This window comes from Bombus flavifrons, chromosome 13, assembly GCF_040668555.2.
Source record: "Bombus flavifrons isolate JBK064 chromosome 13, iyBomFlav1_principal, whole genome shotgun sequence".
Classification (NCBI taxonomy): Eukaryota; Metazoa; Arthropoda; class Insecta; order Hymenoptera; family Apidae; genus Bombus; species Bombus flavifrons.
Genome location: NC_138454.1, coordinates 7,443,750 through 7,471,705, shown reverse-complemented (window position 1 = coordinate 7,471,705; position 27,956 = coordinate 7,443,750). Strand labels below are relative to the sequence as shown.

Sequence of the window (27,956 nt, the reverse complement as noted above, 5' to 3'; positions counted from 1 at the left end):
GCGCCCGAAGAAAGTCATTCTCGTTGCGATTTGTGATCATCGCGCATAGTTGAAGTAGTATTTTTCATTTATAAATAGTAACTTTACATTAGATTCATTTTAAGAATTAGCGTTGCGATATATTTTATCGAGATTGTTTTAATAGCTTTTTCGATTAGTGTTGCGTCCTATGCGTAGTGTTGCGTCTATGAAATGCCCAAACTTCTTCCACTTGTGGAAACCTGTTCCTGTTCCTGGATCACCTGATGCAACGGAAACAGTTGCAAAAAGGTGGTCAAGCATCGGCAGCTTCAAATATAGCTGCACTTCGACATTTCGATATTAGCGTTGCGTATGTTGAAGTATGAGTGCATGCGTTAGTATTTATTAGTGTTGCGTGAATGATTAAAATACCCTACTGCGGTATATGCTCCCGCGATTTTTTATTTTTCTTTCTTTTTTCTTCTTTTTTTTTGTCACTAACAAATTAAATAGTATTGCAAATAAATAAAGCACTCCGAGAAATTTCTATTTTATGATTATGGATTTAGTAAATTAGTGTTGCGAAATAGAAAAATATTTTCCACTCGTGGTATGTTGGGGATTCTATCGAGTGGATCGCCCTTCTGGCTATTGGATTTATTTCTTTTTCAGCATCCCTCTGGGCGTTCGTTAATGGAAATACTGTTGAACAATATGTCTGTTCGATACCGATGAATATTTTTAATTTGTTGTTGCATTATTTAAAATTATTATAAATAATCTTATTTCATAATTATATATATATTGTATATCAAGAAAAATGAGAGTTGATATTATATGATGTAAAAATTTCAACGGATCAGTAAACAAATTTCTACTCTGACATAATTATAATCGTCGTGACGCGATGTTATACATTGCAGAGGGCGTGAAAAACACACTGATTTTTTCCGAAGTCGGTATTTCAGAACGCGAAACACGAAGACTTATTTAATATCGCGTTTATGTTGTTTTTAGTCAATGATGGTATACATATCACTACTATACTGGATCGATAACGTCGCATGCGATACGAAAATGGTATAGGGAATTAGGTGATTCCCAAAACATGAGACACGAAAAAGCATTAAACGTCACATCTATTCTGTATCTTATCGATACATATATATGTGCGTTTATATATTATCCGTGGTACTTTCATGGTTATCAATAGAAGTTTATGATGTTTCATATTCAGAAATTTCTAACTTTCTGTGTAAGATGGCGTGATATTCGTATTTTAAAACTGGGAATACAAATCGCAGATTTTAATTTTAAATTATATCACGAGGTATAAGAAAAATATACTCAGCATTCTTAGTTACATTCTGCATATCATAATTACGATTATGTGTCGTCCTTTATACTATTTCATCGAAATTATACGTGTGTACTGAAACTTTTGCGAAGACCGGAATTTGACTTGTAAAAGGAGAGAGAGAAAAAAGAAAAGGAAGAACATTACATCGAATATAGAAGGAAAATCATATACAGTAGTTTTAACAAAGTTGCATATTTTCGTAACTACAGTTATCTCTCCACGCGGTAAGCTATTTCGCCAGTCCCAGTGAAAAGAAGTTACACGAAGTACCTAACTATCATAAAGTTTCAATCACTGTGAATTGTCACGATCCTCCCATTGCAGTAGGATAACTATCATTTATGTTTTCGATCGATTTTGCGTTAGACTGTAGCGACATTTTTTGCGATTTTTTGTCGTCGCATTTGTCCAAGCGACTCGTGCTAGAAGACGTGCTAGAACTCGTGCTAGAATAAATCTGTTTTATCGTCAGTCATACGATTTGGCAAAGAAACAAGTTCGTTTGAAATTCGCATCGAGCCATGGATATGAGTGATCAACAATTCTCTGGTAAAGAGTACGATGAATTGATTAAACCAATCATGATAACCGCAAAAATAATTTCCATCTGGCCATTGGAGGAGGACAGTAGCAAGGGAACAATATTATTTAGGAGATTCCACTTGTTCTGTATGTTTCTTCTGGTAAGTGCTGCAATACATCGATGTATTATTTAACAAAGGTATTAGGATGCAATAAAATCAAACAGTAAATGTAAGCTCTGATCAAGTAGAATTAACTTCGAGTTAAATGGAAGTCTCGGCGCTATTTATATTCCCAAGATTTAAAGTGGAGAATTGGTTAGATGATAATTTATTAATTTGTTCGGTATGTTCGTAGCAAAATTCAGAAAAATGTTTAAAAATAATGTTTTTTTTTATAGAATTAGAATTTTATTAAACAGTTTATACCTAGCCTGTTTCTTTTATAAGATTGCCTTTCCAAACAATCTTTCAACGGTAAATGGTTTCAAGTGGTTTTTATAGATATTTTATTTCTTCTTATTGAAAAAAAAGCTTTTTGCGAGTTAACGTTGGTGAACGTTATGTCGTTAAATACCTTCCACATTGATTAATCTCGAATTCTTCCCGTTCATTACTGTATCTGATGTTCAAGTAGAATTATCGATTAATCTTTACTTTTAATCTTCAAAACGCTACGAACCTTCCGAATAACCCAATACTTCACCAGAATTAAGAGAATGGTATTGAGAGATTGAATTTTCAGGCGGTAGTGATGTCCATCGCCGTGACAGCCGACGTAGTTCACAATATAGATGACTTGAATGAAGCGACCGAATGCGCACTGATTTGTACAGCATTTTACCTCTGTGTAGTCCGTTTGCTAGTGTATTCGCTCCATCAGAAGGACATGTTCTACGTGGTGAAGACGATGAAAGAGGATTGGATCCTGTCCTCTCACGAAGATCGAATAATTTTAGCGAAGAAAACGATGTTTGCCTTTCGTCTCGCGAAATATTTTATCAGTACCGTGGCTATGACGATTGTACTGTTCATGTGTATCCCGTTTTTAGAGGTATGTGTTTGAATTCAATTGGAGAATTTTAGTTTGAAAATGTCTGAACTCAATGACAGAATTTTAAAGCTTGAAAATGTTTCACATAAACTGCTCATGGATAAATTGTATGCTTATGCAAATTCATATTTTTATGAATATAATTAAGGAAATGGAACTTGAGCACAAATTTGTTTCACTTGCTGAATATTATAACGTGTACTATATATATTATTAATTTCTGCCTGCCGGCTACGAAATGAGATTGATTTACATAGATAGATTGTTCACACTTTCATTCAACCTAAAAATACACTAGATTTACATCTGTGTAATTTTACATATGATGATAACGTTCGATGAAACATTAAATAATAATAACAAGCACAATTCTGTTGCAGATTTACGCGTTTGGTAGCAACGAAAGGGTACTTCCGTTTCGAGGCTATTTTTTTATCAATCATACCATATCACCGGTGTTTGAGTGCCTTTATTTCTTTAACGTAACAGCGGGTGGCTTTGGCGGAAGTATGATTGCCGGTGCTACTAGTTTCAATCTGGTGGTAATAATGCACGGTTCGGGCAAGTTTGCAGTTTTGCGGAAAAGGCTGGAGGCTCTCAGTGGAGAAGATCCTAATTCTACCGCTATCATGAGCAATTACGTGATTCGTCACCAGAAAGCGATAGAGTGGGCGTCACTTGTCCTATCACGAATTTGCACTTTAATTTGTTGGATGTATGATGTTGTTGCACGGTAGATAGAGCAATATCAGTTGCTATTATTCCGAACTATATTAAATTACAATTTATACTAGATTACGAATGTTTATGCAAATGCCCATTTTTATGAATATAATTAATGGAATGAAATCTAAATAAAGATTTGTTTCATATATTAACATTTATTTTCTATATTTTGTATAAATTTGCATATTATGTGTATTTAAATTTCTCATAAATGCATAAACATTTTCAGTCTATATATCTATCTATAATCATCGTTGTAATAATATCTATTGAGTTTTTTTTAGTAATTCTGTCGCAGACATTTTTCCAGACGATCAATTACCAGTAAGATATACTGCTCTACGTTCGCGTGGAATAATCTGTTCGCAGGTACGCAGATGCACTGGAAAGGATCATAAATGTTCTGGCTTTGGGGCAATTCATCATTAGCACCGGCCTGATCTGCTTCGCGGGATTCCAGATTACCTCGGTGCGTCCGCTCGATGCTCACGAGTCAAGGCATCGTCGATAAAAAGTGACCTTTCTAGATGATGAAGGACAAGGGTCGCCTGATGAAATATTCGACCTTCTTGAACTCGGCCATTCTTGAGCTGTTCATGTTCAGCTTCAGTGGAAATGGCTTGATCGACGAGGTGATTTTAAAAATTATAGTCGCTTTCATGAAAGAAGCTGTTTGACAAATTTTATTGAAAATTCAGAAGAATTTCAAGAATCTAAATTATAAAGTCGTATTGAAATGATCGCTGACCAATGATAATATAGAGCGGAGCAGTGGGTGACTCCGCTTATGGCAGTGGATGGATCGGCAGCAGATTCAGCCAGAGTCTTCAGATCATAATGATGCGCGCGAGGATTCCCAGCAAAATCACCGCGGCAAAGTTCTATGCCATGTCCTTGGAGAGCTTCTCAGCGGTGAATAAAAATTTTTTGAAGGATCCGCGTTATTTATTATGAGAAAGAGATGATCGTTTCGCTCGAGCACCTGAAGCTTTTTCTTATGGAATCTTGCCTGTTTTGCAGGTTCTGAGTACGTCGTTCTCATACTTCACGGTCCTTACAGCCACCGAAGGCGATTAATGGTCTCACCAATGAACGTAGATGTTTGTACGACAAGCTTTACGATTGTAGACGGCATCCCATGATGACTCAACTTACAGAGAATATAAGTACTTTAGTCGTTCCACTAGCCTAAAAATATCCGTGTAAAACAAAGTGTCGACGGAAAGTTCGTGTTTTCTTTCTCGTTCTTAAGATCGATGGATATCTTCTGGTGTAGATCGCATCCAAAGACAATTGGAATCGAGATAGAAACTCTTACAATAAACTAGGAAACAGAGGATTTTTAACGATAACTGATTTAATACTAATCATTGGAATATTTTCTTTCATGATCACTGCTGAAAACGTCTTTTCTTATTTATTACATCTTTCTTCAAGAAGGAGACCTATTTCCTTTTTCTCACAAGATCAGAGGGTGTAGTACAACGCGCACAGATTGAACAAATTAGACGCGCCTACTACTCATGCTTATAATCTAACACGATATTTACTTAAGCGTGTTTACCAAACATCCGGCTTATTATGAGTATATATGTACGTATCGCGAGACACGCTACATTTACTAGACCACGTGTGGTTCCTTAATTACCCCAAGTAGTACCGATTTATCTCAAGAAGTTTACTAACATTGAAGATTACGATCGAATAATCAAGCTATTTCAGGAGAGAATAATAGAATTATAATCAAAATAAGCGTTAATCCAGGGTATCTACTGTAGAGGGCAGTAATCCTTCGTTATTTTCAATAACTCGCAACAATTTGCCAGCAAGGATGCGACAAGAAAATGCGGCATCACTTAAACCACAGTAGCGGAGTGTCCGCAGGAGTTTAGGCAAAATGTTACGAGTTCGGCCGAGTTCTCTCTCTGGGTGGGGTAAACCATCGGCGGCGTATGGTCTTGGAAGCGACTCGAGGGTATTTTCATCGCAACAGTACAACACGTGCACCCGGCCAGTGCACGTACAGCTCCTTTCGACTTCTCTTCTCCGTGTGCATCGTCGTTCGGTCGTTTAACGTGACGGTACAAAATGTAACGTGGCCGATCTTTCGACGTTGCGTCGTCTGTTGGACGGTTTCGCTCGATCGCTCTTGCTTGGACGTACCACGGATACAAGCCACTTAACTACGATGGGAGCCAGCTGATGCTAATTATTGTTGTCCACGCGATGGCAATATGGCGAACATCAAGGTGGCAGTTCGCGTAAGACCGATCTCTGCCAGGTGAGTATTAGATCGGATTAATCGCATGATAAAAAGAAATATCAGAAAGTATTTGTAACTGTAATTGAAGTTAATCACAGATTCGAACAGACTGGATCTGCATGCGACAGAGTGAAGCGTTTTTGAAAATCGAACGAAACTGTAAGGTAGGAAGGTGCTTTGACTAATGAAAAATATTAGCTGAAAATTCTACGTTGCGAGTTGCTTTTGCCACTAAACTCATTTCTGTTGGTAAGTTGTAAATGTATTTTAAGGAATAGGCGAAAAAATCAACGGAAGCCACGTTCTCCCTTTCCCCATGTTCCCGATATACACATGTTTCTTTGGAACTTAAGGTCAAGGTTTACTGCTTCCTTATACACCGCAATTTCATTTTTGTAAATTCAATTTTCTTTCGTTCCACGGTTTTACGAGGAACGTTCGGTAATGGACAGGCGTCTGTTTGGAAGGCAAACAGAAACACGCGTCTCGGCAATAATTACATATTTCGAGACGGCCGTAGCGAGAAACGAACGGGGACAGAAATCTGGAGGCAGATTTATAGGGATACGCGGTGCGCCTTTGAGTCGCTACTTATGAACTCGTTTCTATACTTAGAAGACGAGGCCAGAACGCGAAAGTAAGACAAACTAACAATTGCTCTCGGCTAGGAAACGTAATAAACTTGGCCGAAGAGAATGAAATTAGGGTCATTGACAAACTATTGTAAATATATTTTTAAAAGCTTCTGAACTTATGTATTTTTCGACCATCCAGAATAAATAAATAAATTAACATGCTATTATAATGGCAGAGATGTAAAGTTAACGACATTATGATTAACTCTATCATAGTCTTCGAATTTTTATGTCCCAATACTGTTATCGAATTAAACATTTTTAATGTTTTATAAGAAAAAGCGAGGAATTGTACACGTTAACAAGGACTCTTATGTGTTCTCCTCAAATTTATTTAAAACATGATTAGATCAAAAATGATCGAAAAGATATAGTTTAGAAAGTATGAAGGACATAGATTAAAAAGAAGCTCCTCGATAATTCAACATAGAACCGAATAAAGTATAATAAAGCTTCTACCTTTGCAGCGAGTAAGACCACTGCGAAGAGTGTCGTCGCTGGGTTTATTTAAAGCAACAAATTTCCTAAGGAAGCCCTTGCCGATCCGGGGGATGTTCTCGCGATAAAGGATCGACCGATCCGTGGAGTGACGTACGAGCAGCACGATACGCCGATGACACACGGCCAGACAGTTTAACGACTTGAAACAGGAATAGCGAGAGAGAAAGAGAGGAGCATCCGTTCGAGAATAACACTCGAAGCGGCGCCTTCTCGCAACGGAAGAGGACCAAGAGGATAATAACAAGCGGACTGTTGCTATTCGCGTACGCTGCCTTGGTTCATTCAAGATCTCCTCTCTTCATCGAGGTTTCCTTGGACCCAGCCATATGTGTTCTTGGGCGCTTTTTGCGTTGATCAGAACGAGTAACGGTCTTCCCTTGAACGTGTACGCTTGTACGCTTCATTCAGAGCTGTTTGGTCGGCCATTTTGTTCGACGATGAAAGGGCTATCCACGAACGGATGGATCGGCGGGTTGGATCTCTGTCACGAGCTTCCTGCGAATCGACGATTGATGGAGTTGATCGATGCGAATGTGAAGTGGCCCTGTATTGAACCGAGTTGAATAGAGTTCCGGAATTATTGACTGGATCGATGATACGATTGTCGAGGATCGAATATTTTTTATTTGTTCGGAATTGATTTGTTTATTGAGTTTGTGTAGGAGAAACATATGATTAGGTTCGTTTTAATTGTAAGGTGAAAGTAGTGAAACAGAAGTTGAAATGTAGAATTCTGCGGAGGTTTCTTATAGAACTGTGCAAAAGCCTTTGATGAAGGAGTTAGTTCACTAATTTTCAATATTTTTGTAAAATTTATTCACGCTATCTTAATTTGTTTAATTTGATGATAATTTAAAATGTGTAGATAATTTAAGTCACATACAGACTTACTGAAAAGTCACGACAACAATTCGTACCTACTTTATTCGTAGCTACAAAGATTGCACAGGATCTAGATAGATCAATTTCGGCGGAACAAACCTGGAAATCATTTCTGATCTTCACGAATAACTCGTACGAGCTAAAGCGTTTTACCGAACAGGTAGTAGGTATTAATTTCGCAAAAACGCGGATACGGGGCACGAAATCGTGACGATTAGAGAGCGAACAGGGCCATGATAGGATCACGCAAGGACCGGGGTTAAAGTACCTTTAACTTTACCGCTTTCTCTGCTCGAATGCGTCACACGCACGCGAGATACCCACGTGTGTACAATCGTCGCTCTTTCGGTAGATTCAAAATTAAAACAGTGTTACACTGATTAATTCAGTGATACATAGGACTGCATACTGTATTCCACGTTGTTAAATAACTTTCTCGACAATTTCCACATTGATTGATTATTACGAGGAAAGTTCAGAGGCCATAAAGTCATAAAAAAATCTCAACCAGAAAAAGATAACAAGGTGTGTATATTAAGGAATGCAAGTTGTAGTAATAAATGAAAGAACGGAAGGTTTTCGAAAAATCAACTCTTACAATGAAAAAGGCAATGTAGAAACGTTAAAATAGAGTTTGTGAAATTAAAAACGGTAGCGCAGGAACTCTCAAAAAATCATTTCAGAAATAAAAGGAAGTAACGTAAAAAGGTCTAAAAATGGTGCGTTCCAGGAATAAAAACGGTACTGCAAGAACACCAAAGTTATTAATATAGCTATCATGGCTACTATTACTACTTATCCGGCGTTACGTTAAACGTCACACCACAGGACAGAAGGGAAACCAAAAACTCATTTGAACGTGGCTGGAATCGGTTGCCCTCGTATCCAGTATACCTTTGGACAGGCTGGAAATCCGCGAACGAAAATCATCGATAACATTACCAGACGCGTTTTTCCGATAGATCTTCCGCAGCAGGATCTGATAATCCCGCGAGGAAGTTGCTCGAATGTCTCTGGAAATTCCGAATCTGGCCTGGAAGAACGGAAGTTCGTGACAGTTAACTTGGTGTTATCGGTTTCCCCTTCCAAGATTTTTTTCCACGAATTAGCAATCCCATCTGCTCGACTTGCCGAGCGATTCGAATGGAACTACGTCGCCGAATCGAAAAACCATTCGTGGTATAATCGGACGAGGATCGTTGTTTCGTGGCGAGGATTAAATTGCAGGAATTGCCCGAAGTTGGTAAGACAGGCTGAACGATCCGTTAATGGACCGTGCTTTGATCGATCGATGACGAAATCGAGCGCCTCAAGGAAACCGGAAACGCTAATGGAAAATAGCGGAAGGATCGGACCACCGATAGGAATTCGAGAGAATTTTGGAACACGTTCGAATACAAAAGCGATTCGTGTAAATGGTATATGCATCGATGAGTCGATTTCGACTCAGGGAACGTGGAAAAATGTTTTCACGAAGCACGCAGGAGAAAGAATCTTTGTGCCTCTCTGTTCGATAAAATGAATAAAAAATGAATTTGTGGCTTTTGTACAGAAGCCTACGAGTTCTTTGTTGTTTTTCATTTCTGTTTTTCGTAGCAAGCGAAGTAAAACGTGACATTTTTTCTTTCATACAGAGAGCTGAATTCAACTGGATCAGAGGTGGTTGTTCATACGGAGTCGAACGGGATTTCCTTAACAAACGTGAAAGTATCTTCGAGCAAAGCTGGAGATAGTCGCGAAAGAACACGGAAATATGGTTTCGATTACTGCTTCGATTCGTCGAATCCAGAGGCACAGAGTTTCGCGGACCAGGCAAGGATTTACCAGACGCTTGGCCAAACTGTCTTGGACGCTCTTTTCACTGGCTATAATTCCTGTTTGGTGGCGTACGGACAAAGCGCGTCAGGAAAAACCTACACCGTGATGGGAACCAAGGTATCCTATTATTTCTTGGTTTTTAAAAGATTTCATCCGCGAAGAATTATAGCATGAAAATTTTTGAACTTTATGACTTCTGAATGTGTTACATTATGTATGTATCCTATGATTTTTTTGTAAATCTTTGTGTGATATCATGTACGCCAAATCTTAAAGTCCACAATTATTCGTTATCCACAAAAATTCTCCCTCCTATAATATAGATCAATTGAATTATTTTTGGGATAACCAGCGTCACGGCGCGTTTACTCGCTTAGAATCCAAGAGGAAACGGCAAACGATCAAAGGGTAACGCGCATAATTCGGAACGAGGTAACGATTTCCGTGGTAGGTCAGCCTCTAATTGGCGGGCAACGGAGAGAGGCGTTCTTTTTTCCGGTTTCTCCGGCAAATTTCGACCGGTAAATTGAAACTGTTTTTGCTCGGACGGCGCTTAATTAAATTGCCCTGTGGCTCCGTAGCCGATCGCGGCTACATTATAGGAGGGACGAGGAGAGGGACAACGACCGAGCGATTTTTTTAAAAGCGAAGCACGTGTTGCGGTTATACGTCGAGCACGTTCAGTTTCAATTATGGGAACGGAGTCGTTCGATCGCTCCGGGACATTTCGATGACCGATAGAGTTAACGATACGTAATTTTTCCGTGCGATTTCGGTGCATTCGTTTTTGAGAAACGGAACAAAGAGCACAACGGTTAACGATGTTTCCATTTTTTCGTCCGTAGGAAGATCCTGGACTCACGCCGCGTCTCTGCGAAGGAATTTTCGCTAGGATCGAGGAGGAAAGGAAAAACGAGAGGAACTATGGTGTTTCTGTCAGGTAACCAGAATGGAAGATAACTCGTTTTATCTCTTCCGAGTGATAGGGGGAAAACATGATAAGTACATTTCTGTTGATTTTTTGTTTTTAATATCACTTTATGATTAAATTTGTCAGATTCGAAGATGTAAAAGAGTCATCTTCTAAAAATGGCTGGTAGGTTGACAAAGGATCTTATTTCATTTGCCAATTTGAAAGAAAACAATTTTATAATATTCAATCTCTTGTTGAAAGCGATGAATCCTATAAATATTCACATTCACATATTCGTTTGTATCACGTTAAATATTCTACGATCCAATTACTCGGCTTACGGAGCAAACACGTGAATTTTACTCGAAGCCAACTGAACGTAGATGCGAAGCAACGTGGCGATAACGCGCATCCGGATTGATAAGTGTGGGAATCTTGCCATTCGCGGCGTCTTTTCGCGAAACGAGGCGCATCGACGAGCTATACGCCAATAGACGATCAAGACATTGGCGGTTGTCGGTCAAGGTCCAGCTGTCGGGTCAATTTTCTTCGTCATTTTCGCACGATAAAGTTGTTTCGTGTCGATGGTCGTCTTAATTTCCATTCGCCTCTTTCCAGTCAAATCAATGATTAGATGGATTGACAAGTTGAAAATGTAATCCCTCTGTTGTGCGTCTTGTTCGCATTCCAGCGATTATAGGGTTTCAAGAATCCATTCCTAAATCGTTATCGACGAGCGTTTCTGTCGTACTATGTCGTACTATACTGGAATGAAAAGTTTATCGTCCCCTTTGTCATACTTTTTTTCTTTGGCATCCAGTTTGCCGAAGCAACCGGCGTTGGTTAATTGAAAATGGTAATCGCAGGTCTTTCCGTTTAGGAAGAGGTAAGTTTGGGAAGAGGAATCTTTGATTTTAAATAACACTAGCCGAGACCTGACTTTATCTTGAACTGTGGAAACGTTTTCTTCGAACACTGTTGCAACAGGATAAGTTCTAGTTCTGAGGAAACTCTTAATAGAATCTGTTCTGGAGATAATAGCTTCCACCTTATGCAATTGATTCTCCTTTTGACCTTTTTGTTAGATAGTAACTGTTATCTTGCAATGTATTTTAATGCGTCATTATCAATGTTGTCACTATCTGTCAATTTCCTTTCGCTTTACACGATAGATTTTAGTATCAAACATCGAACTGTTAAAGAAATCCTTTTCGATGGTTTTATATTGTAAAAATGAAAGAGTCATCGAATAACTGGAAATTTAGGTGTCGCTAGACAAAATTGTCTTTAATTAGTGAACAGACATCGAAGTAAAGAGGTCGCGTCCAGTAGCTGTGAAAATATTATACGTCGACGGGATGGCTAGGGGTGGTTTGACGCCGTTGGAAGGGGGTAGGTAAACGTGTAAGTCGAGTTTAGGAGTCGTGAGGTTCGCGAGCGCCGTGTTGGCCTGGATGTGTCTTGTAAGCTCAGTGCCCCGTGACTCGCAATCGTAGGCGGACGTATAAGCATTGCTCTACCTGGGTAAGAATCTTTTCCCTTGCAGAGCACCGTTCCAATATTCGTTCGCACTTTCATCCCATGACAACATTTCGCTCGCTGATTAATTTAACTTCTTCAGTTTTGCCCAAGTATCGTACGATAAATAGGAGAAAAACGTAGGAATTCAATAGTGTTTTGGTTATTGAAATTTGTAGAAGGATTCTTTTGACAATATTCAAATTACTACCCTCTAAAGTTCTATTTCCATCATTTTATTAACTTTCTTTTTATATTAACTTCGTCTCTAGATATTATAGATATCTTATAAAACTCTTAAGATATTGTAGATTAAAAATTTTATTGTCAATGAATAATTCATTCTCAATGGTAAATAACGTCCGATAGTAGAATGTAAAACGCGAGATTTTGTTATTTAAATATACTGCATTAATTTAAGGTACCTTAAAGTAAGAAGCGGAAGACTTCTAAAGAAATAGACACGTTCCATGTGTACAAATTTTCCCTCGTTACAGATCCACCCCCGATCTTCGATTCACACTTTCCCTCGTAAACACCGCTTTATTCCTGTATTAAACGTTCGCCGGATTGCCTTGAGCTTGGTGTAAAAATAAAAAGCAGAGGAGCTTCGTTGCGCTGGAACACTCGTAAAAATTGTATTTACCGTTCACGAGAAATATCGATTGCCATTTCCTCTGTGTTTCTTTTTTTTTTTTGTTTCTCTTTTCGTTCTGTTTTTCCTCCTCTCTATCTCTTTTTGGTCGTTTCATCGGTGAACGAAGGAAAACGCACGGTTGCCGCGTACCAGTCGTTCCACGCAAGTTTTATCGGCACTTTGAAATTCGTACGTGTAACCGAAACGAGGATGGATCCGCGGAAAATTGTTCCATTGCTGGTGGTTTTTTGGACCGTGTAAAACCAACTGCAAGACCACCATAAAATTCCCCTTGGAAACACGTTGCTCCGAATTTAACGTGTCTTCGTAAATCACTTTGCCGTTGTCCCATTTCTTGTTTGATATCGAATCTTGTCGATAATATTATTTATTACGAAGTGATAAATAAAAATAATGAACGAATTACCGTGATATAAAGTAATTGTTGTATAATGGAAATCTTTGAAATTATTGACAAATAACTGTCGTCAGACGGTTCTGACATTCTCCGAGGACAACGTCGTGTTCGAATAGATCTGCATTTGTAACTCGAGCACTTTTCAGGGGAAAATCGTCTTTCCGGGGGAATAGAGAACGACGAAGGAAAGCTCCACGACAGCAACGTATCTGTTCGTTGTATTTCTCTGCATGGATTTTTTCGCTCACGTGCACGAAGAATCGCGAGAAAGTTCGCTTGATGTATTGCCGGATAAGCGAATCGGTCAGCTCGAGCGGCGTTTCCTCTTTTGGGCCGCCTCTCTGTCAGTTCGCGACGTAAAATCGTTAAGTGGGTCGACGAAGAAAGTTCCGTATCTACGTGTTCCCTTTTGAACCGTGAATGAAATTCGTGACAACTCTGTGTGCCGACCATTGAAGGATAATTCTACGTCCCTAAAATGTTTTGAATTACATATTCCGAGCTATGTCTTTTTTATATTTAACTATTGTATATTTACGAGTTACTGTATCGTGAGCTACTGTACACAGGTACATAATTACGTCGTTACGTAACTATTAAAATTTCCATCCCTAAAAAGTTGATGACAATTCGCCGATTTTTCGTTACTTTGAACAATATTCTAACACTGACACCATTTTATTTTCAAATCAAATAAATCCTACGTCGATCAACATCGACGGCCGATTCTTTCCCGCGCAGCGCGGGCTAAAAAGAAAGTGCCGTCCCTGGAAGCATTCCAAAGAAACAACGTTTTTATCATTGAGGAGTGTCTTTAAGCTGTTCATCATCTATAACTGGCATCGTGAATCATCCTTTGTTCCGTATTGACCGGTCGGGAAAAAGAAACGACAGATTTACGCACGTCCAGTAGAATCGGCCGGCATCCCCGCGACCGAATACTATAAATCCGCGTTTATACGATCACCGGCAGTTATTAAAAGTGCCACGGAAATTCGTTGCTCGCCTAGGCAAAAATATGCGTTGTGTCGCGACTGTCCCGGTTGTTACGATTTGGTACGATAAAGCTTCCGACATCGTCCATTCATGTTTCCTTGCCGCGAGTCGAACCGAAAATACAGCCTCGTCATGACGGATTTAGGGATGGAAATTTTTCAAAACGTTAACACAGTCACCGATCCGCTATTCTCATTCGTTGTGTTTATCCTGGTAGTGCTAATAGCGGCGCCTTCTGAAAAATATTTCGCGCACCCTTTAAATTAAAGCGCATCTAAAAGCTCGCAAGGACTGCGTCCGCGTAAAAAATTCGCGCTAATGGACCGACTCATAAAATATAAATTTTTACGGGAGAGTTTTCGAACATCCTGTGGTTTTAGGGTTCTTTACGATTAAAGGATTTACATTTGGCTATGGTGTTGGGTCTGTACGTGAAGAATTTGATAGACCGAGCCGTGAAAGATTCGTATACATATAAATATTTTCTTTCAAGCTTTTAATCTTTATGGGGCTTCGGTCTTGATTTTCTACATTTATTTCGCTCTCGTGAGATAAAGTAGTAAGAAATAAGAAGTTGGAAGTAAAGGGAGGATTCGTGTCGAATTCGAGGCTGTCCGTGTCATCGAATATTAGCAACGATGTCTTGGTATATCACGGCTTCGTAATCTCGTGAACTCGAACGATAAAACGCGATGGCATTCTATCTTCTGTTCGTTTCTATTCGTGCATCAGGCTCGAAAGTTGGCGTCGTACGCAACGCGTATAACAAAATGATTGAATTTTTCCATGTAACTTAGCCACCCAAACGATAAACCAGAAATGTATCTCTAATTTACGATATACAAATCGAAGAAACGTTTCCGCGCTTCCAAGTTTTGGCGATATTAATACGTTTTCTGCTAAACTCCACCCTCTTTTGATCCATTTAACGTTCAAGATTCAATATATCCAAGTTCATTGCTTTTAGTTCAAAGTACCATCACTTTGTCTCATAAAAGTCTCCTCTTTTTTCGTCGTCGCTTTTCGCAAGAGGATGGGACGACTTCCCGGTCAAAGCGGTTGCCGTTTTCGAGTCGCGACTGTCCATTAAAACGCGAGCTCCTCTGACGCAATTAAAGCCAATCTCGCGTTGCTTAATAACGCGAATAATAGAATGTTGCCGCTTTTACGCTCGAAACTGAGCCATTCGCCTGGGAAGGACAGTCGTTCTGCGAGCTTCCTTGGCTCCTTACGTGACTAACTTCTCGCCCAGTGAATCATTTCCAACCGTGCTGCACTTTGAAAACGGGCTTTTTACGATTGCACGCTGCTGCGTGTCGCGAATTACACCGTGAACGTCGAGAACGGTGTATAAACGAATTTACGAGCTTCCTGTGGCTGTCTTAATTCTCTCTTATGCATCTGAAACACAAAAGGACGAGACTTTGTGCGTTACAGTAACGTTTACACGGACTATCGCAATGACGGCTGTAAAAGCTACAAGGAAAAGTATAAGTGTCGCCGATAACGATAGTATGACCAAGTTTTGGAAATATTTTTCAAAAGGTGACGACCATGATGAAGCAGAACGTAAAAGTTTATATCGGTAAAGAGATAAAAATGAAAATAATATAGGAAAAAGTTTATGAGAAAGAAGTTCAAAGTGTAGAGGAGTAGAGAACAAGTAAGAAAAATTAGGAAGAAATGGGGAGAAAATAGAGACGATGGAGGAAGAGAGAAAGGAACAGAACGATGGAGAAAAGGAAGTTTGTCGATAGCCTGGTGAACCAGGGAACTAAAATGAATCACAAGCACGGGAAGTGCAGGACGATAGGAAAATAAACTGCATTGGCAGAAAAACTAAAAGGGGAACCACAGTAAGCAGAATTAGCAGCGATCAGATTGTTACCGGGTAGAATCAGGAAAGAGAGGTACGCAAGTTCGAATATTCATAACGCGAACATGAATTTTCGCGTGTTTCTATTCACGTGTTCTGTTTCTATAGAGAATATAGGAAAATCCCGGAAAAGTAGGAAACTTGTAAAGTTTCTCTAAAGCAGAGGAAGTGACTTTGAGCATCACCTTACACCGTTGCTCAACGCAGAAGGAAAGAAACGAAAGAAACTCCTAAAGTTCCATAAATCTCAGCTTGTATAACAGTTATTTGGTCTATTGACTGGCAAAAAAATGGCTGATAGAGGAAAGTTGGCTATAACAACGGGCTTAAAGAACATCAGCCTTCTGGCAGTCGGGGCAAAGAGGAAAGCACGAAACATTTATTCATTAATCAGCGGGCAAAAGCCAGTCGGCGAAAAGGAACGCGTCGGCTGATTAACCGATTTTTCGCGAATATTTCCGCGAATATTTCTGCGGATATCTCCGCGAATATCTCCGCGAATATCTCCGTGAATATCTCCGTGAATATCTCCACGAATATTTCCACGATTGTTTCGTGCGATCGGCTTTCACGTTGCGCGTCTAATAAACACGCAGGGAATATGCACGCGCCCCCGGATCGATATTCAGGTTTTGTTGTGCAATTAATTATACCTATTAGCGAATCGTACTCTCGTCAATAAACGCGCCAGCACGATCCCGGGCATAATTTAATTTACGATCTAACAACGATCCCACCCTGTTACAATTGACACGTTCCGGTAATAAACGCGGCACTGGCTAATGTCGCGCGAAAATTGTCGCACTTTCACGCACAATCGTTAATTCACGCGTGATTTCCTCGACTCAGGGTGAATTCGCGATGAGGGGAAATTCGGTCGGGCCGTGTCCATAATATTCTTTTTACGCCGTGTATCAACTTCTTCTTCTAGAAATTTTCAAAATGTCGAGGGACGGGTTAAGGTTAATTTGAAACCGACGACGCACTAAGTGCGTCACTTATGTTCCTCTCCGATACGAACTAACGATCGATTTATAATAAAATCAGGGGATACGTTTTACTTATAGAAATATAAAATTTAAAGAACTTGAAATGTTTGTACGATATAAACATTTATTAACATAAACTATCGTTTGGTCTTTAATGGTTTAATTTCATTATGAGAAGAAATCGTTGCACTTCTCCAAATAGATTTCATTCACGTTTGAACGTTAAAATATTGGACGAAAAGGCAGAGGTGTAACATGTACATAAAGTTCATAGGACCGAGTCAAAGAGAAGCTGGGGGTCGGAAATCAAAGTATCGGCTACATCGCCGTTTACGCGACATTTTCATTTTCGCCAATTATCAGGCGGCCGGGCAATCAATTTGCACGGTGAATGTTCGTTCGCCGGCCCCATGGTGATGCCGTACAGAAATGTTCCGACGGCCGGTGTGTTGGATGATTCGTTGGCCGTCAATTGATCAGGAACCATCGTCATTAGGCATCGGGCGTTTAACGTGATTAAGTCGCCGAATTCGTACGCGATAGCATGCCGTGCCGCTCTTCCCATCCGCAATGAAACGGTAACCGATCAAAAGCTCCGCATTACTTATGGCTGATTGATCGATAGAACACTCTCCCTCCTCTCTGTTTCGCCCCGCCGCTCGCTACCGCTTCTCTCTCTTTCACTCTATCTCTCTCTTTCTCACATCCACGTCGTCTGTTCCTTACTCTTTCCCGTTTCAGTCCCCCCTGCAAACCTCGCAAAAGCTTTAATTCGACTACGACCACACTCTCGATTCCCAGTCATTACGATCTCGGTCTGGATCGCAAATTCAATTCGACCTGCATTTCGCAGTTTCTGTTTGTCGACCGGTTGCGTCGTTTCGCCGTTTTACGCCCACCTGCTGCAGAGTGTTAGTTATGTCCGGTTTAAAAGCTATCGTAAACCGTGTACACATGGAATCTTCTTAGCTCTGAATTGTCGTAGAACCGAGTGGCTGGAGCAGAGTAAACTAGGACTTTGGCGGAGAAGCTGTACACAAACATTCTGCACTGTAACATTTTTCCCTCGGACTGTAGCAAAGTTGTTGAGACGTACCTAATCTCGTTCTTAGAAGATTTGATTTTAAGATACGATGTACAGAGACTATAAAATGTATTTGAGCGTCTTTTTATCAGTCTCCACATTTCATTTTCGTAGTATCAAATTTTGGTAATCGTATGAGAGTATTACCGAATCATTCGAAAATTACACTATTTTTGAAAGTAAAATTCTTCGGTAGATTCAGTAGAATCTCAAAATAATGCATAACCGTGGTATTGTAAAAGTTTGCTACCAGTCTTGGGAAATATTTAGAAAAATATCAAGTTCCCAGTGAACGATACTCGGCGAACCTTCTTATCCTCGTTGGGATGGAAAATTGCAACAGCTCGCGGATTTCTGAGCTCTCACGCCGATTCGCGGTCGTGCTCCCAGTGACCCAGTAATCGAGGGTCGATATTCACCGGAGCGGGTGTCTAACGGTGTCTAATGTTACAAGGAATCGCGTGAACGCCGCCGCGTGTGTCTCCGTTTGAATTCGAGGCTTTCGCGCAACCGAGGGTGGTGTGGGTCGACGACTCGTTAAACGTCGCGTGATTACGAAGAATCTGTGGATCCCGGCCGATGAAGCAATCAGTCGGTTGAATTTAAAGAAACGTTATCCAGGGGAATTCCTTCGACCGACTGGATTCTTCCGAATTATTCGAATTTGAAATTCAAAAAAGAACTCGTTGAGCAAGGAGTGCCAAAAGATCGAGTCCAGTATGGCTATCTATGAGATTTAAAAGTCAGAGCTCGGTCTTTGCATCGAGTCGGCATCGAAGAAAGGATCATTTTCTCAATTAGACGGGACTCTCTTTTACATTACGATTAATCAACATATTCATTGTTTTATTAAAATCTTGGAGTCTAGAGATAGTCATAGTCTGGAGAGAAATCTTCCTATATTCTTGACATTGCACGAATAGATAGAAGATGGATCGATTCTTATTTCGACATCATTCGCCAGCGTAATATCCGGCAAACACGTGAGCTAGCTTTCGTTTCCTCTGCACCCGCCGACACCGGTGAAAACGAGAGCCACTCGACAACTTTAAAGCCTCTGACGAACGACTTCCTCAGGTTTTCGCCTGAATTTCGTTAATTAACACAAATCAATTGATCCTTTCTGTTTGCTTCAAGATTTACGATTATCAGAATCGATTTCTTTTAGTAAACATAATTAGATGAATTGCCGTTAACTTATATAATTTATTAGATTAAAAACGTAGGTGTTGTTTGTACATATGTTAATATCGTTTATTGGTATTTTAATTACTCTGAAAGAACGAAAAAGGATAAGCTTCTCAGCGAATTGTTTTTTTAATCAGTTTCGCTCTTTGATTTCGCTTTTTCTCAGTGGAGATTAGAATACTCTCGGACACAAGTAAATTTAGTACGACTAGATCTGAGTCATCCTTGCGTAATTCTAAAATAGAAAAGCTGATTCACGATAGATTTGACCTATTGTACCTGGACGAAAGCTTCTAATCTTTCCGGAAGGCTAAAAAATGGCACAAACTTCTCAGTAGAAAAATCCCCAAATTCTCGTAAAATGTATTTACCGCTTTTCTTTATTTATCTCTGTCGATCTCTCCTTCGACTCAATTTACGCGTTTCTCTTCTCTTTCTTTCTTTTTTTCTGATTTTCTGTTAAACATATTGACTCGTCAACAGCGTGTTTAACTAGAGTTATTTCGTAGATAAACGTGTCTGGAGAAAAACAGAATGCAACAGATCACGGGTTAAACGTTGAACGGACAAAGGTAGCCGGTTATCTTGGCGAAACTTTAAATAGCTTTTTCGCTCGGCTCCGCGGGAGTCGACGACGCCGATAAAAACAACCGAGTTTCGTGAAGCTACTGGTTTACTCTTTTAAGGGCCGAGCCAGTTTTCTTCTTATTGGCTCGCTCCTGCGAATTTCGAGATCGTAAATGCAAATAACTTACAATCGGAGCATTCGATCGTTATTCGAAAATCGAATTTACAGCTATGTTCCTTCGCTACGATAACCTTATTCTACGAAACTTTCTTTCGAAGCATGAAATAAAGGGTCACGAACAAGAAAATTACTCTGTTATTCCGACTACGAAACACAGAACGAATAATTGTCGTGGGAAAATTAGTTGTTAATCGAGTAGTCCTTTTATAAAAATGATTATATCATATTCATCCTTAAAGATGAAATATTTCTATCCAAAAACACTGAAAGACTGTATCTATTCGATCCAAGAAACGAAACTAAATAGATAACTACACGAGTACACGGTCCGTGTGACCCAAGCACGATCGTGTGAACCGTGAAAGTTAGGAGAAGATCCTGGTAAATTTAGATGCACCTCTTCGTTCTTGTTGCTCCTCGTCGTTTCTCATCTTGCACGCGTGCGAACCAGCGCAAAAGGCTTAGGTGGAACGGTTTTTGAGGTCAAGGAAAGCAGCGTGAACAGGCTGATTCTAGGAGTCCGTTCGATTTTCTAATTTCCGGAAGCGTGTTGGTCAGCCACGCCATGGCGGCTCACGAACTCATTCATACGGTGAACGATGGGCCACGGTTATTCACGGGTATTCCAAGCATTCCTGAATACTTGCAGCGGCTAGAAGTCAGACCACCGACGACCCTATTTACTTGGAGTCCAATTCCACGCCCGGTCCGTGGTCTACGGATGGGATACGTGACGTCAAAAGAGCCGAATCCTTTAGGTCAGCTCAACGATGAGAATTTTAGACGGTTCCGCAGGAAATTCGAAACAGTTTCAATTTTTCAACGCCTGTTCCGCTGATTTTCCGACCTGCAAGCTTTGATTAGTCGACGAACGATATCGTGATCCTGTGAAACCGTGTTTCAACTCTTTCTAACAGAAATATTTTCATCGGTACTTGTTCTTGCTCTTTGAACAGTGGCCGCTTTACACGTGGAACTTTCGTATCGACATTTTACATTCATTCGATGTGTTAATCATGATGTAGATATTTTCAACAGTCGTGGGAAATAGATGCACGATTTGTTGCAAATACAATTAAACTGCATGTGGCCAATTAAAATGCAGATATCCGAGGATAACTTTAGAGATTCAAGATCACGTAGAGCTGTCGGGTTTCGGAGGTTGGATTGTTTGACGCGAGAGTTTAAGTGAAACAGTCCAACACCGCATTACTTTACTTCAACTCTTCCTTTATTATTCAAATCTTGAGAAATTAAGAAAATCAGAAAGCACACACATGCGTACAATGTATCCTGTCGAAAAACTAAGCAAGAGTGAAAAGATACAAAAGGTGTGGGACGAGATCCAGGAGTGGAAAGTGTTTCTGAAACTCCGATCGCTGTTAAGCGGATTTACGATGGCACGTGCGGACGTTTCACGAGCACAGTGGAGCAGATAATGACGTTAAGAGGATCCGGGAGCTTGCGGTGGTCTGGCTGCGAGCACCGTTCGGACGAAAAGTATGCGTCGTGCTGGCTGTGCACCCGATAAATTTGCCCGACCTTCCCGGGGTCTCCGGCGGATTTTCTTGCGCGCCTACAATTCGAAATCGTACTGTTTAGATGGTCGTTGAATATTCACGTGTCCAGTTTAGTGAATCGTATTATCGAGCGTGTTACGTGGAGTTTATCTCTTTGATATTCGGCGTGTGTCGCGTGTGGGTCACTCCCCATTACACCAGCCACTGGTTACTTGTTGAATATCTATGGCTAATGCGATACGCCGTTGTCGACGATATGGAATTATTTATTGGTTAACCGCGACAGCTCTTTTCATGGATTTTCGTGTTGGACGGAGTAAGGCAAACGTGACACGTTGTTTGCCATATATCACTGGAATTGTTATTATATATTCTGCTGATAGACGACAAAGTAGACTCCATCAATTTGCTATTGTGGTTCTGAATGAAGAGGAGAAAGAAGAAAGAAGGAGAGAAGAGGATGTATGAATGAAGGAGAAGAAAAGGAAGATGTGTTTCGTGCTAGAGCTGCTAGTGGACTCATCAATAAAGTAGCACACCAGGCTCTTAAACGTCGGGTAGTAAAGGTTAGGTCAGAAGAGCTATTTGTATGGAGGGGATTGTTGGACGAGGACTTTGGAAAATTCTCTTGGTGTGAATTGTTTTCGTAGAGAGTTTAGAAGCTATTATTCTGTTGTCTATACGTTTAAAATAGATAGTTGTTAGGCTTAGGTTTACGATAGTGAGAAAGATATTTTTTAAATATGACGTTGCAGTTGGTATTTTAGAGATGTTTCAGACTAGAATGTTAATTTGGAAGGGTGAATGTGTAAAATCGTCGCAAATCGATCGGATTCAACGTCGAGGGCGAATCCATCAGCGGCGTCCTGAAATGAATGCAATCAATCAAACGCGATAGTTGGAGCGTAACGCTGGCTGAATTCTGTTTCAGTTACTTGGAGATATATAACGAGAAGGTGAGGGATCTTTTGAAGCCGTCCTCGAGCACGAGCGGATTGAGAGTTCGCGAGCATCCTCGACTCGGCCCTTATGTTCAAGGTACCGCCAATCGAACATTCAGTTCGCTTCGAAATCCTACAACTTCGATGATTGTTATCTAAAATAATTGTTGTCACGGAGATTTCCTGCCACTTGACTCGTTTCTTCAGCATTTGGCAATCTTTCTCTTCAAATCTATAAAACTCCTCATCATCTGCTCATCTATCCATTCTTTTGTCTTTCAAGTTTCTAAATTTGTAATTCTTCTGCTCAATGTTTTCCGTAACAGGACTGACCCATCACGCGGTTCGCACGCTGGGGTCGTTGATGTCCTATGTGGACGAGGGAACGAAAGCCCGGAAGACAGCATCGACGTTGCAAAATCCTAGTAGCAGTCGCAGCCACGCTCTGTTGACGATCGCCGTTGCAGAGGAATCGCAGTGTGTCGGTAACAGCGTCTGTTCGAGGAAGAAAGAGATCTCGCCACGCGGTGGTAGCAAATTACGGTTGGTCGATCTGGCGGGCAGCGAGAGCGCGGCCACGTGCAGCGGTGTACATCGACTGAAAGTGAGTCACTTCCTAAAAATAATATCGTTGGCGCGAACGAACGAACCGATCGATAGAGCTTTTTGAGCAGGTAGAAATCGGAAAGCTACATGATCGGGATTTCCCTTTCGGATGATTCGATCGTATAGGATGCTTTTATTTTCGACGAATCGGAATTCGATAAATTGAAATGTGGAAAAAGAATCGAATCGTTGAAATAATCTATTTTTTGTTCAGATGGATTCAGGCAATTTAAAATCACTTTACCAGCGTAAATCTGTTATTTACTTGACTTGAAACATACTCCCGAATTCCTATGCTTATCCTCGTTAATCAAGTCGTGTGAGTTTAAGTACACAAGTCCAATAAGTGATCAATCTGAACGAAGCTTTACGTAATCACGATACAGTTCTAGTGGTTTCATCCGACTGATCGTATGAACAAGAACGAAATAAAAAAGCAGTGCGTGACACGTGTCTTTGCAGGAGGGCGCGAATATAAACAAGAGTCTAGTGGCTCTAGGGAACGTAATATCAGCCCTTGCGGAGAGAGGCACGACCGGAAGTGGTTCGGGCAGGAGGTTCATCCCTTATAGAGATTCTTCGCTTACTTGGCTGTTGAAGGACGCACTTGGCGGAAATGCCACTACCATTATGCTCGCCAGTAAGTGTCTTCCCTTTGATCTTCCCTTCTTCTGCTCTCACTTTTCCTCACTCTCCCGATATCCATAGCCTTCAAGCTATCCCTCCTTATATCTTTTTTCCTCTTACTTCTGCTTCATTCTCCCCCTCGTTCGTTCGTATTTATTTTTATTAGACGCCTCTTCCGTTGTGTATCCAGTTAAACGATGATTTACACGTTGAACGAACAGCTTTCTTTCCACTTTGATTCGTCGCTAATCCGTTTATACCGTTCGTTCCAGATTCGCTCATCCAGATTTCGTCCTGTTCTATTCGAAACGCAGTTACTGCTCCATTTCACTCCTGTTCCCGAGGCCCGGTCGTACCAGGATCGCGATATTTAATTTGGGAAGACGACTCAGCTTCCAGGACGCGACAAAAAAAAAATTGGCCGACGCTCTCCATCCTCTCCTTATCTTCTCAGTCTCCGTTACCACCCACTCACCCAGTCCTTTCCCACCCTTGTCACTACTTAACTCCAGCTTTCCATAAATTCCAGTTAATTGCCAGAGGAGAATTATTATCGCGAGCCTCTGATTCATGAAATTATCCCGGCGATACCGGAGTCCGGACTCGGCCCGGATGGTAATTGGTTTAAATGCTTTTCCAGGCGAGCTAAGGCGCGGAGATTAAAATTCGATAACCGGTGCGAAAGCGTACTGACGGGAATCGGTAAATACGAAATCCTTTAAGCTTGTCAAAGTCGCAGTTCCGCACTGCTCTTTGAACGTTTCACTCCTGTTGGTTGACGTTGAAATGTCCACTCGATGGAACGAAATGCAACAATTCTAGCGCGTAGATTACTCGTAGATAGACCTGTACTATTAGGCAGTCCCAAAAGTTTCTATCGTTTTATAAGGAAATAACAGATGTATAACATTTTTTGTTTTATATCATTCTATCGAATTATTATATATTATATATTTCTACTCGTAGTAATAGAACAAAATGGATTATGCATAATTCAATAAAGTAATGTAAAACAAAAAATATTGTGCGCCTATTATTTCCTTATAAAACGAGAAAGAAACGTTTGGGACAACCTAATACTTGCATACATATTATCACGGCACACTTTCACCAGTTTCGACCAGTTGTTCGTTTAAAAGAAAGTCAGCGATAAGTCTTTTTCGCTAGTGGCTGGTAGCAACGAAAGTCGGTATTTTTGTTGAAAAACGAAGTTTCGGTAGTAACTCTTGTAAATAGGTCGATCGTAAGTCTTGTAGAATTTTTCTTGTAGTTAAATGTGGCATGTAGAGAAATTACGGTACAGAATGGGAAACTCTTTTTGCGTGGCCATCCGTACAAAGGGTGAGTTGTACATTAGGACAGACCGAGTCCTTCGTAAATCTGGCCACAGATCTGGAACGTAGAATAAAATATTCGTTGACCGCGTACAGCCTGGGAAAAGAGCGCAGATCTCCTGATTTATTTTATAACAAAATACTTTACTGATCGAATCGAATCGGAAGAGCGCGACTATTGCCTTGTCACGGATCAACTCTTTATCTCGTCAAACATTTTCGAGATTCAGTTCCACCCAATTGAAAAATATTTTTGTTTCGCAATTTCCAGTTTATCGACATGGAAAAATTTCTTTTTTTTTTTTTTTGATATTCATACATGACAAGTGCACTGACGGTTGAACCTGAAAAATACCGATCGCCCTGCTTGTCCGGTCATTGTTTCGCTCTACCACGATTTTCGACCCGCCCTTCGCTACAGCAACATTTTACTCTTTCTCTTTTCGGTTAAACGGGCAAATGAGAATTTATCTGGTGAAACAATAACGGTGATCACCTCTTCTTCGAATTATTCCAATATTTCCGGATGACTGGAAATTCATCTAATGCATCCAACGTGGTATATAATCGCTGGAATCCAGATGGAAAAACGATCGACTAATTAGCACGGTCGGCTCGATACCACCTAAACGGAAGAATCGGCAAATATTCGTAGGCCGGCCGCGATGCGTATAATTAATCGTGGCGAAATATTCCAAACCGATGATCATCGACGTCCAATTGAATTGCTAATAGCATTCGGGGCTTATTATCGTGTCGATGGTGGAGGGGAGAAGGACGTTTAATATTCAGTGTCTGCATTAATGGTTGACCGCGGATATAGTATACGATAGACGTTCGAACGGGCCCTTTTTCTCCCATGACACCTGATCGAATTTAAAATTCCGTTGAAACGTGACGTTTTTCATTTCGCGCAAGACCTGCCTCGAATGATGGAAAACGGAGGAAAATTTGCCTGCCTCTTTTTTCGACGGCGTCGCTTTGCGCTTCAGACCAACGGCTAAAACAAATTTATTCGATCGATTCCACCCTGAAATTCGATTAATCGATGTTGCAGCGGATTGGAAGATAAGGGAAAACAATTTTTGATGACATTTTACCCCGTGGGACTAGTCGCTGCGATTAATTATAAGGGAAAAATAGCGAGGGATTATACGGTGGCAAATTAAAAAGCCGACGGTAGACGAATGAACACGTACGCGATGGTGTACAGGTGTTGATTATAGCGAGCTTTATTTTCTGTGCTTGGTTTTTAGCGATCTCGCCAGCAAGCGGAAGTTACAACGAGACCGCGCACACGCTGCGATTCGCGCAGAGAGCGCAGAGCGTGGTCAATCGGCCGGTGGTCAACGAGGATCCCGTGGCGAGAATCATCCGCGAGTTGAGAGCTGAGGTGGCCCGATTAAAGTCTTTATTGTTAGAAAAGGCAAGTCGAATTTATAACGTATAATAAATGAAAAATTGCGAAGTGATTTGAAAGATTCGAATACATATTGGAGACGCGTTTTGCTTGTAATCATTTTGTTTATACCCGTAGAATATTTTGAGAAAAGTTTGATGGAGAAAAGCTTGGACATCCTGACGGTGAATTTTTCAAAGCACTCTCACGCATCTCGTAGTTGACCGTACATCTGAAAATTCATCGGAACTGATTTTCTATTTTGATGACATTTGTCCACGTTATATATGTAGATGAGATAATAGAGATAAATGCGAACTGTATGAAAGAAATTTCCATTTCCATCGATCATACGAGCGAACAATTTTCCCCAAATTGACTTCGGAATTCAATCGTTTCTCGGTAGATCGGCGATGCCGTTTCTCCACATTATATCGGTGTGTGTGTTCATAAACAAACAGCAATAACAGTATTTTTCGTGGCATGAATATTAATAGGGACCGGAGCAAATAGAAAAATAAATTCACAGTTACCGAAGACGAGGAGAGGAAGGGGATAAAATCAGTGGAGGGGGCGGGGGGGATCGGGGTTTTATTTATAACCGAAATCGATTCGCCATTACGGGAAATCTCGCGTTGCCCAGGAGTCCAGGATCTGGTTCACGAAGCAATGAGGATAAATCGACCAAGTTTATTATCGAACCCCAAAGCGAACATAAACTCGTATCGTCGAATCGTCATTACGCAAATGAAATGCATGAATCGTTTATTTGATACTCATTGACCGGTCGCCCGATCCTTCCTGTGGATTGGTCGAACGATTGCTGATAAAATACAGTTCGCAGGTGCGTGCGTTTAACGAGTGATCCGCATTTCCATTTCGCCTATCCGGCATGAGTAGATTTTACAATATCCTTCGATCATGCTATGCGTTATGTAATCGGTCATTAATTAGCCTCATCGAATTTCCCTCGGTCGTTATGATCGCCGTTATTCCTGCCAGTCATCGATTTTCCCCGATTCGTTTCGTACGCGTAATTATCTTAATCAATCCCTCGCGCGTGCTTTCGTGGTAACAGTTTCAAAATGACACCTGCCAATCATATATTATTCTGGGGACAGGAATTTCCTCCGATTGTTTATTGGATCTGATTGAGAGTGATTGCAATTTATTGAATTATACCTATGTATGTGGAAGAACCGAGTGCTTAAGAATAGAATATGTGGATGAAAGGTATTTGGCAATTGTAGGTTTTCGATGACACGTTGTTCACTGTTATGAGAGCAAGAATTTTCTGTGTGCTTGCTTATTGTGAGAAGTTGAGTTTCAAATTCCAGAGATTTATGTGTTTACGCACTTGAGTGTAAGTATGCGTGCTTGAATATAAAAGAGAGAAGCGCATGGGCACTGAAAGATTTGGATGAACGTCGTTGCCTAAGAT

The 27,956-nt window shown here is 40.6% G+C and overlaps 2 protein-coding genes across 7 annotated transcripts in view; both read left to right on the top strand.

Annotated features, from left to right (window-relative positions):
• Positions 1-87: 87 nt before the first annotated feature.
• LOC138186174 (odorant receptor 13a) lies at positions 88-5,068 on the top strand. Of its 6 annotated transcripts, none has more exons than XM_069125751.1 (8): positions 88-1,545; positions 1,688-2,004; positions 2,588-2,896; positions 3,277-3,629; positions 3,992-4,091; positions 4,150-4,254; positions 4,385-4,534; positions 4,643-5,068. In XM_069125751.1, the coding sequence occupies exons 2-8, from the start codon at positions 1,843-1,845 to the stop codon at positions 4,697-4,699; spliced, it is 1,236 nt and encodes a 411-aa protein (XP_068981852.1). In that variant the 5' UTR covers positions 88-1,545; positions 1,688-1,842; the 3' UTR covers positions 4,700-5,068. The 6 variants fall into 6 exon arrangements, with proteins under 6 accessions (XP_068981852.1, XP_068981850.1, XP_068981854.1 ...); XM_069125749.1 differs by having other exon boundaries at positions 1,646-2,004; XM_069125753.1 differs by having other exon boundaries at positions 88-2,004; positions 3,277-3,563.
• A 274-nt stretch (positions 5,069-5,342) lies between these two features.
• LOC138186076 (uncharacterized) overlaps positions 5,343-27,956 on the top strand; it is a 28,138-nt gene continuing 5,524 nt past the window's right edge. Inside the window, exons 1-7 of the mRNA XM_069125594.1 lie at positions 5,343-5,903; positions 9,538-9,838; positions 10,567-10,661; positions 22,540-22,646; positions 22,876-23,153; positions 23,618-23,795; positions 26,373-26,542. Of these exons, the coding sequence (XP_068981695.1) occupies positions 5,857-5,903; positions 9,538-9,838; positions 10,567-10,661; positions 22,540-22,646; positions 22,876-23,153; positions 23,618-23,795; positions 26,373-26,542 (1,176 nt within the window). The 5' untranslated portion in view covers positions 5,343-5,856. The remainder of the gene's footprint in view (positions 5,904-9,537; positions 9,839-10,566; positions 10,662-22,539; positions 22,647-22,875; positions 23,154-23,617; positions 23,796-26,372; positions 26,543-27,956) is intronic.